The sequence below is a fragment of the Carlito syrichta genome, unplaced genomic scaffold (genome assembly GCF_000164805.1).
Source record: "Carlito syrichta isolate Samal-C Ts95f unplaced genomic scaffold, Tarsius_syrichta-2.0.1 Scaffold70195, whole genome shotgun sequence".
NCBI lineage: Eukaryota > Metazoa > Chordata > Mammalia > Primates > Tarsiidae > Carlito > Carlito syrichta.
The window spans coordinates 33,413-43,644 of NW_007014291.1; the positions used below are offsets into that span (position 1 = coordinate 33,413).

At 48.8% G+C, this 10,232-nt stretch overlaps 1 protein-coding gene and 1 non-coding gene across 2 annotated transcripts in view; both read right to left on the bottom strand.

Moving 5' to 3' along the window:
• Positions 1–318, bottom strand: part of LOC103254178 — a 23,623-nt gene extending 23,305 nt beyond the window's left edge. The window contains exon 1 of the transcript XR_503942.1: positions 161–318. This is a non-coding gene — a transcript (uncharacterized LOC103254178). The remainder of the gene's footprint in view (positions 1–160) is intronic.
• A 6,408-nt stretch (positions 319–6,726) lies between these two features.
• LOC110594342 (U7 snRNA-associated Sm-like protein LSm10) lies at positions 6,727–10,185 on the bottom strand. The gene is made up of 2 exons (XM_008052318.1): positions 10,141–10,185; positions 6,727–7,536 (listed from the first exon to the last, which is right to left on the bottom strand). Exon 2 carries the CDS (start codon positions 7,510–7,512, stop codon positions 7,135–7,137), a length of 378 nt encoding a protein of 125 aa, XP_008050509.1. The 5' UTR covers positions 7,513–7,536; positions 10,141–10,185; the 3' UTR covers positions 6,727–7,134.
• Positions 10,186–10,232: the final 47 nt, after the last annotated feature.

Below are 10,232 nucleotides of genomic sequence, written 5' to 3' on the forward strand. Positions count from 1 at the left end.
CGTCTCAGCCCCAAGGCCTTCCTTTTGGGGCGCCATCTTGACGACGGGCGGAAGCCTTCGCGCCGTAGGCCAGAACCAGATTGGGGATTGGCTCAGGGCGGGGTCTGAGCCGAAACCTGCTAAACGATTGGAGGCTGAGGCTCTAATGGGCGGCACTTACCGCTTATCTTTGCCTGCGGTGAGGCTGGGACGAAGGCACCGCCCCGTCTTGACTCCACAGAGCTTGGCGAACCCTGAGCTCGCCCTGCAGGGAAGACGAGGTCTCCAGCAGTTGGAAGATCGGTCAGTTGTGGTGTATTTATGAAAAAAGTGACTCTTCCTTGATCCCCATTTCCTGGCTTCTGAAACTCTGTGCAGAAAGCTTTGCGGTTAGGCTCAACAAAAGAGAAATTCCTGTCGCAGCGCTCACAATTAATTTCTCTCTAGGTCCCTCGCCTTTGTAGAAATACAAGTACGGCAGCTTCTATCTGTAGATCCCTAGAGGAGACCCAGGGAGGCTTATTGTGAAGAGTTCATATTAACGATCTCAGTCGTCTAACCTCAGTCTCTCCTGCTGCAGTTTCGGTCCCTTTCTCCTCCTCCTCCTCCTGCAACCACGCCCTCCATGAATCAGCTTCTTGCACCAGCAGATGAGCCCTTTAAAGGGATTGCATCAGGCTAGTGACTCACTGGGGCCCTGTGAGAGCCGGGCTTCCCTCCCTTGGCAAGCAGAAGCAGCTAGAGAGGCTCAGTGGCAGCAGCACCAGCGGCCATAACCCCACTCCTTTGTCTCAGAGGTGTGAGTCAGGGTGCTTGCTGCTTATGACTGTCTCATTCATGGCTGTCTTTCCAGCTATCTCCTGGTCACTCTGTATCTGTGTGGTGTGTGGGCACACGTGTGTGTCTAAGTCTGGGTGCACTGCTGGTTTTTCCCAGCGTGTGTGGCCAGACACTTGTATGTTCATTTAGCTCTACACAGGCAGTGCCAGGACATGAGAGCAGGTGTGAGTGAGGTCTGGCTGCCTCTGCCTATGTCCTTTTCTTTGTCGCTCTGAATGCCAGGTGCCCACTGAGCTGCTAATAGGGCTGAATAACAAAATAATCAGAACAGCGCCAGCCCACCGTTGTGCTACACTCTGTGTTAAGCACTTTAGAGACATTAGCATTAAGCAGCTGTTTACAGGTGAGGAAGCTAGTGCTCTGAGAAGGAAATTAATCTATCCAAAGGTACACAGCTAATCATAGCAGGGATCACACTTTTGGGGATCATTGTGAGGAATCAGTGAGTTATGGAAACAGCTTCTCACAGGACCCAGTGAGTATGCACATTCATCTCAGCTGTAGAGCTTCAACAAGGTGGATGACCAAAAATAAGGAAGCCAGGCCCCAGCCCACCAAGCTCCTCTCTCTGTCAAAAGGAAAAGCCTAGGGATTCCGGAAGCCCTGACTCTGACAAGAATGAGTTTTGGGTTATTTCAGAGCTCTAATTATCAGCTCGATGAATCACTCAGCGCTGACACCACCATCCCCACTCCCAGGAGACTCTCAGCTGATTTAAAATGTAGGATTTTGACAAAGGAGAGGAGGAGGAAGAGAAAGAGGGCAGAGAAGAGGTAATGGGTCGAGACTAAAAGTGCCAGCCAGAGGAAATGAAAAACTGTAATCAGGACACCAATATGACGAGACCGCTGGGTGACATGTACACACATGTCTCATGGTGACATACTCTCCTGCTGGCTCTCTACCCCTGGGCTTCCTGGCAGGCGGTGCTGCCATAACAAAGTGATGCCTGTCATAACAGCATGAGATGGTTGCTTGATGAGGTACAGGCAGATTTGCCTATCACAGAAGGAGAGAAGAGACCTTCAATCCCAGGGGCTTCCTTGGGCTTCCGAACCCCAGTCCTACTTACTGGCTGGCTCTGGCTTCTCTTTGTGGCCAAACTCCAAGGCCTGGGTGTGGCAAGATTGGGGAGTTAGACTCACACGCTGTAGCTGGGTACTATCACTGAGGTGAGCAGAGGGACCTCTTACTATCATCAGTATGAGGCCAAGAGTGCTGGGAAACAGAACAGTATAGTAGTTAAGATCATGGAGTTCAGAGACTTGAGTTCAAATCCCCATTCTATTGTTCACCTTGGACAGGCCACTTAATATCTTTGCACCTGTTGGCTCATCTATAAAATGGGGCTATTAATACACAGGGTTGTTATAATGATGCAATAAGATTATGTTCATTCCACAAAGCTTGAGTGCCTGCTGTGTGCAGGGCACTGAGCTAGACACTGGAGACCCAGTGATACCAGACATTACCTTTGCCCTCAAGGAGCCCTGAGCACAGGGCATGGCACATATTGAGAGGCAACAAACAGTAGCTATTTTTGATGCATTACGATGCCCATCTTGGCACTCTGCCTCTAACTTAGCCATGAGACCTAGAGAGAACCCTTTTCCCTCTCTGGGCCTCAGATTCCTTAACCATAAAATGATGGTGTTGGACTGGATCAGTAATTCCCAAACTTCCCACCTTCATGGACTTTTTTGGTCTTTTTCTCTATACGAGCCTCATATTAGGTAAATTTTGTCTCCCGTGCAACCTGCATCAAGTTATTTTCTTCCTTTTGATTGATGATAGCCTAATATTATAGCCATTATAGCTTGTGGCCAGGAGGAGCAGGCCAATGTAACCAGCACATTACTGGTGAAAGTCCACCCCAAAGCACATGCTAAGCCAGTTTGGTCACCCTTCACATACTATGTGCTATTTCTCTGAGTCCCTCTGGAACACTGATGAGAACTCAGGGGATCCCTACTGCCCTTAGGGACCCTTCAGCCAAGGATGCCAGATGGGAACTCCCAGAATTGGATACTGTCCTTTAAGTCCCATCCAGCAGGGTCATGCTGAGAGCTGGACATGATGTGCCATTTGTATGCCTCTGGAGAGGTTGGATCTTTGAACTATATGCCCACCCAGCTTTCCTCAGAGTCCTGGTAGTCCCCTCCTTCCAAACAAGAGACCCCTGTTATTCTTCTCTCCAAGAATGGGAGAGGAGGGAGGAGACACTCTGTGCCACCTAAGCACTCAGAATTCCTGAGGGTTCAGTAATCAGCTGGGCACCCACCATGGCTGAAGCTGCGGGAAGGGTGGAGGTACATGCCTGGACAAAGGCCACGGCAAGGGGCAGCATGCAACCCAGACTCCGCTGGGACAATAACATATATGGTGTGTCTCATCTTTTCCGTGGTGTTCCTCAGCCCTTCTCTTACACAGATAGGATATTCTGCATTTGTTACCTCAGGAAACAAATGATACAACAGAATGCAGAGTCCATTTTTAGCTTCTGAATTCCAAAAGCTTAGCTTTCAGGGAGGAATGGAAAGAATTTCTGAGCAGATACAAATTTAGAAAACTGGGGGATCTGGGAGCTTGAGACTGGGGGTGGTGCTGAGAAAAAAGAAACTTTTCAGCCTGGTAACTGGGGGTATCAATTGGGTTTAAGGCAGCAGTCCCCAACCTTTTTGGCATCAGGGACTGGTTTTGTGGAAGATAGTTTTTCCATGGATGGAGGGGAGATGGGATGGTTTCAGGATGATTCAAGTGCCTTACATTTATTGTGCATTTTATTTTTCTATTATTACATCAGTGCCTCATTTCTACCTCAGATCATCAGGCATTAGATTCTCACAAGGAGTCTGCCACCCAGATTCCTCACATGCACAGTTCACAATAGGCTTTTTGCTCCTATGAGAATTTAATGCTGCTGCTGATCTGACAGAAGGCGGAGCTCAGGCAGTAATGCTAGCAATGGGGAGCAGTCATAAATACAGATGAATTCTCCATTGTCAGTCTCTCACCTCCTGCTGTGGCAGCCCGGTTCCTAACAGGCTATGGACTGGTACCAGTCCATGGCCCAGGGGTTGGGGACCCCTGGTCTAAGGGACTGAAAAGCAGAGAAAAGCTCTGCTCCTTTTCCCAGGTGGGGCACCAGGGTGGTAACAAAACCCTCTGGAGAAATGGCTGTGGGCTGCATTTGGTCAAACAGAGCCTAACTCACCTAAGACCCAATAATTTCCTGAGCCTAATGTGGGGAAGGCAGAAGAGAGGGCTATGGGTTACAGCTGGAGGGGTCTTTTGGTCAGGAAGGAGCAACTCAGCAGCAAGCTTCATGGGCTGATGACAAAAGACCACAAGACGAGAACATGTCAGTAGACGCTAGTGTGAAGGGATGACCACCAAATCAGACTACCCTTACCATGCTTTGGCGCCATGAAGGGAGCACCCTAGAATTCAAACATAACTACAAGGAAAATGGGTATTTTTGAATTGACTGCAATTAAGTTTGTTATTTTGGCTGAGTGGAACAAAATAGGAATTTAGGCGAGTTACAGACAATTTCTCACCAGAAAGTGGAAGCAGCTACACGCTTCGCCCACAGGCGTTATTTGCCCTGCTCCCTCCCATTTCTCATCACTCACCTGCTTCTCTCCCCTCCATCAGTTTCAAAATGGTACTATGATGGCCCCAAACCCCCAAGCTTTCCTACCTTGGGAACCTTGCCCTGGCTCTTTCCATGACAGGCTCCTTCTCAGTTTACATTTCACTTCCTCAGATCACTTTTCAAAATATAACTACCTCTATTATTCCCTCTTGAAGGAGCTTATTTATTTCCTTCACAGTCATCTGTGTTTTTACTTTTTTTGGTGTATTATCTGTCTCTTCTGCTAGAATGTCAGTTCCCTAGGGGCAAGACCCTTTTTCATCTTGACATTCCCTTGCTATCACTGTGCTTCGCACATAGTAGAGTGGCTGACCAGTGGCAACTGGGGATTTCCTGGTTTCCCACAGACTGATGGGTACAGAACTCCTTCAACCCTTACTCGGCCCCTGACAGCCTTTTCCAGCAAGTTGGGACCAGATTACAAAAGACCCATGTCCTTGGGGCTTGAAGACTCAGCTGTGCTTTAACCCAGGGGCTTGGCTCCTTCTCCTCATTCTGTCTTCCCAGGCAGGGCCTTGTCTAGGAAGGAGAGGGCCCATAAGGGCGTGGCACACAACGCTTAAGGAACATGTCCTGAGTCTTTCAGCGATGCATGCTAGCCCTACCACTTCCCCTGTCGGCTCTGCTAAGGACATAGAAGCCTCTGGCACTATCAAAGCCTTAGAGCCAGACCTTTCTTCCATCCCTAGGCCAAAACCCCAGCTAAGCCCTCTTCATCTTTGGACATGTGTGCAGACATGTGGGAAAGGTCTGCAAGGGAGGCTGTTGGGAGGGCTCCCCACCGGTTCCTCATCTGTCCTCCCACTTGCCAAAAGCATGGGGACATTTCTGGTATGGACCTTCCCTCCGGGCCTGCCCTCTGGCTTCTTTTACCAGCAGTCTCCTTGTGGTGTCAGTCTCCTTAACTCCAGTTGTCAAAGGAGCCCAGAAATGCAGAGAAGTGGTTATCTCCCTGCTAGGACCCTCTGTTTGCTCCTGAAGGCAAAGGATGGAGTCTAAGGGGATTCTAGATCTATAGGTAATGAAATAAATACAGCATATACAGAAGAATCATGGTGGGTGGCCACTAATACAGATTCCTGGGTCTCAGGTTCTGGTTCAACTCTGGGGTGAGGAGGAGCCAGGAAAGAGCATTTCTTACACATCCCAGGTGGTTCTGATGGGGTGGTCTGTGGAAAACACTTGGACAAAGATTGAGCTAGAATGTGAATGCAGTACCCTTGGGCTGCTGGTGCCCAAATGAACCCTGCTCTCTCAAAGTTCCCTCAAGAAAGGAGGGTCTTCAGATTGGGGCCCTGACTTATTCAAAACTCTGCTACAGCTGTTATCAAGCTAGATTTCTTTTCTTTTTTGAGTCAAGTCTCACTCTGTTGCCCAGGATGGAGTACAGTGGCAAGCTCATTCATAGCCACCGCAGCCTCAACCTGCTGGGCTCAGGTGATCCTTCTGCCTCGTCTTTCAAGTAGCTGGAACCACAGGCGAGTGCCACCCACCTAGCTAGTTTATGTATTGTAGAGACGAGGTCTAGCCAAGTTTCCCAGGCTGGCCACAGACCCCTGGACTCAGATAATCCTCTCACCTCCGCCTCCCTAAATGCTGGGATTATAGGCATAAGCTACCACGTCTGGCTCAAGCTAAACTTCATCTTGTTTTCCATGACCATGTCCCCCACTAGATTACAAGTTCCCCTCCAGGAAGGTTCAAACCATTTTCAACAATGTGTGCTCAGCAGAAGACCTTGGCACATGGCACGTACTCTGTGGATATCTGATGAACACAAACTCTCTGGTTTCACAGGACAGAGCTGCTTTCACTACCTGTGGCAGGTTTGGAATGGCCACAGGGCAGCTACCACAAAGACTTGGGTTTTAACTCTGAGAACCCAATGACTCTCAGAACTGGAGACTGATTTCTGCTGTTGGCTGAGCTCCCATACTACAACCTCTCTGCTTCAGGAAGCAGCAGTAAGACTAACAGCTTCCTAAACAGAGAATCTGAATAGAATGGCCACTTTCCACCTGAACAATAGTACTCTCCCACTACAATTCTCAAACTTTGTGACATATTAGAATCACTTGGGAAGCTTAAAAAATCCTAGTGCTCAGGCCACATCCCACACCAATGAAACCTGAATCTCTAAGGGTGGGACAGGTGATTCCAATGTGTAACCAAGTTTGTGACCCAGCACCCCAGCCACACAGGACCATCGGAGAGCACAGCACACAGCAGGGAAAGCATGAGGCATGGACTCGATTGTACCCAAGTCTGGCTTTACTAGAAAATGAACACAATTGCCAGGGAAAAGGGGACACTTGGGGGCAGCTCAGCCTGAGCACATGTAATAATCCTCACTCGAAGAGAACTGAAAACTATTTGACAGATTCCCTAAGTCAGTAAGTCAGAATTCTGATGCAAATGATCCAAAAGGGGCACTGTCACCTACCCCAAGGCCACAGACAGATAGGATTCTGGGTCCCAGGGTGACTCTAGGGGGTGGAACCCTCAGAAAGGCAGCTATAATAGGCGGTGTCTGCTGGACACCAGTTTCTGGGCTGGCCCTACCCTTTCCCAGGTTCTGGGCAGGGAGGGATGGCAGGGAGCTGGTTCAGACACTGAAGGAACCGGAGTGGAAGCCAGAGCTTGCTGAGGGCACAGCCTCATTTATGGTTTTTGGAGGGAAACTCCCGCCGGCCTTGGCCCTCGCCCTTGCCCCCAAAGTTGCGCACCCGATGGATGAGCTGCAGCTGCTGCTCAATCGTGGTGGTGATGTTCACGTCATCTGGGATGTGAACATAACGGACATTACGGCCTGTCACAAAGAGGTCGTCCAGCTTGACCTGATGCCCCCAACGGTCCGTGTAGGTGACTTCGGCCAGACGGATGTTCATGAAAGCATCAACGTTGTCTATACGTCCGTGGGCCACACTCTCATCCCGTAGGTCCACGGTGGTTATGTGGCCCTGGAGGCCTTGCAGTAGGATGATCAGGCTGTTTTCAGAGATGGTCCGCTCCTTGACTGAGTGGCTCACTGCCATTCTTCCACACCGGCTGCCTGCTCGCTGTGGGCAGGAGCACACAGATAGCAGCTGCAGCAGGTCAGGGGGTGCAGTCACCAGCTCACCTCCACTGGGTTCTCAAACAAACTTCCCAGCACAGACCTCCCTAAGGCTGACTATATCCCCAGTGTTTCTGTCTGTAGACACAGGTGTTTCATGCACACGTCTTGTAGAATCTTTAAACCACCTCGTAAGCCAAGCATCACTTATGCTCATCTTGTAAATGAAAAAAATATCACTAGGATGGCCAGGTGTGGTGGCACACACCTGCAGTCCCAGCTACTTAAATGGCTGAAGCAGAAGGATCACTTGAGCTCAGGAGCTCTGCTAACCAGCCTGGGTAACATATGGAGACCCTGTCTCTAATTAAAAAAAAAAAAAAAAACCTACAAGAAAATGGTAAGCATTTGCATTGAATCAGGGACAAGAAAAGGATGCCTACTCTCATGGTTCCAATCAACAGTAAAATGTAGACAATGGTCGGTGCGATGTTCAATAAATGACTACAGAAAGGGAAAGAATTTAGAGACAAATTGTAAAGAGAAAAAACTGTCTTTACTTGTCAATTATAGGACTATCTACATTGAGAATTAAAGGAATCTGTAGACAAATTATTAGAACTAATATACAAAAGTCAGTATTATTCCTATAATAATTAATCAAAATAAATCAATTAAAAAAATATGCCTAGGTGAGGTTAAGTAACTTGTCCAAGGTCACAGTAGATAAGTGGAGTTGCTGGGATTCAAATCCGTAACTGCCTGACTCCAAACCTCACACAAGGGGTCTGAACCCTTACTGAACATTAGAATCACCTGGCAAATTCTTTTTTTTCTTATTTTTAAAAATTTTTTAATTCTTTTTTTGAGTTGGAGTCTCACTCTGTCGCCCAGACTGGAGTGCAGCGGCATGCTCCCGGCCACCGTACCCTCGACCTGCTGGGCTCCGGCGATCTTCTGCTCAGTCTTCCAAGTAGCTGGAACTACATGTGCGCGCTACCACACCCGGTTAATTTTTTGATTTATTGTAGAGATGAGGGCTCACCAAGTTGCCCACGTGGGTCTCAAACCCGCGGCCTCCCAAAGCACAGGATTACAGGCTGAGCCACCGAGTCCGGCCTGCCTGGCAAATTTTTACTTGGCCTCCACAGTCCAGAGATTCTGACTTACTAGTTAGGGGCTGTGGGGCCCAGGTACTCTGTTTTTTAAAAGCTCCCCAGGTGACTCTAATGTGCTGAGGACTACTTGTTAGAAAGTCTCAGGTCTCTCCCTATACCCATTCTCAGAGATGGTCTGCTCCTTCACTGAGTGGCTCACTACCACTCTTCTCAGGCTAGAAATAGACTACATTTTAACATGACTCCTAGGTGAATCAGACATACATTAAAGTTTGAGAGTAACTGGTTGGCACCAGTAGGTCTCAAAAATTAAGGTGCATCCAGATCACCTTGAGGGCTTGTCAAATCAGATTGCTGGGTCCCAGGCCCAGTTTCTGACTCAGTAGGTCTGAGGTAGGGTCCAGAAATGAGATGTATTTCTAACAAGTTCCCAGGTGATGCTGATACTGTTGGTTGAGGCCCCCACTCTGAGAACTACTGGTCGACCATGCAGACTATGTAAGTAGAGATGGGCTGGGCTTGGTGGCTCAGCTTGTAATCCCAGCACATTGGGAGCCCACGGGTCGAGACCAGTCTGGGCAACTTGGCGAGCCCTCATCTCTACAATAAAATAAAAAATTAGCTGGGCATGGTAGCGCGTGCCTGAGCCCTTACTGAACATTAGAATCACCTGGCAAATTTATTTTATTTTATTTTTTAATTTAAACATTTTTTTTATTGTAGAGCTCTCGTCTCTACAATAAAATAAAGAATTAGCTGTGTGTGGTAGCGCGCGCCTGTAGTTCCAGCTACTTGGAAGGTTGAGGCAGAAGGATCCTGGAGCCCAGCAGGTCGATGCTGGGGTGGTCATGAGTGTGCCACTGCACTCTAGCCTGGGTGACAGAGTGAGACTCCAACTCAAAAAAATAAAAGTAAGTAGAGATGTAGGTAATTAATGGAAAAAACCCCAAACCTGTAGTATACAAAGTACATAGGTTCCGAAGGTAGAGAAACCTAGGTTGGATCAGCACTTCACCCCCAAATGTAAACCTACAACAGTTACTTAATAACTGTGAACCTATTTCCACATTTACTAAATTATAGGTTAAACAAGGCTACCAGAATCTCACACCGAAGGTACTTTCCTTTGATTTCAACATGCCCTGATACTGTCTTATTATAACTATGTCTTATCTTTCTCTTGTTATCAGACCCTGAGTCAGTGTTGGTGGAACGCTGTCTCCGGCTGAGCAGAGTGGCAACTGTGCGTGACAAAGCAGCTTAGGCTCCTGAGGAGGGGGGCTGGAGCTGACGACCCCCACCTGGAGAGCGGCGACCAAGACCAGCCTGAGGAATCCGTGATCAGACAAGGGTATGGGAGCGGCCACTGTGCCTGCAAAGCGCAGTCACTGGCCTCGAGTCAGGCCCGGCTTCGGACAAGCGCTGCCGTTTCCTGGGAGGGAGACCTCGAGCAAGCCACCGGTAAAATGGGAGAAGCACCCTTTACTCACAGAACAGCCGGGCTGGGTTTGGAGAGATGGCTCTGCACGGCAAATGGGGAGGAAAACGCTTCCCGGGCTGCGGCGCGCGCCGGCGGGCCCCG

Coding starts and splice junctions, on each gene's coding strand:
- LOC110594342 (XM_008052318.1), bottom strand. CDS start 7,512: ATGGCAGTGAGCCACTCAGTCAAGGAGCGGACCATCTCTGAAAACAGC.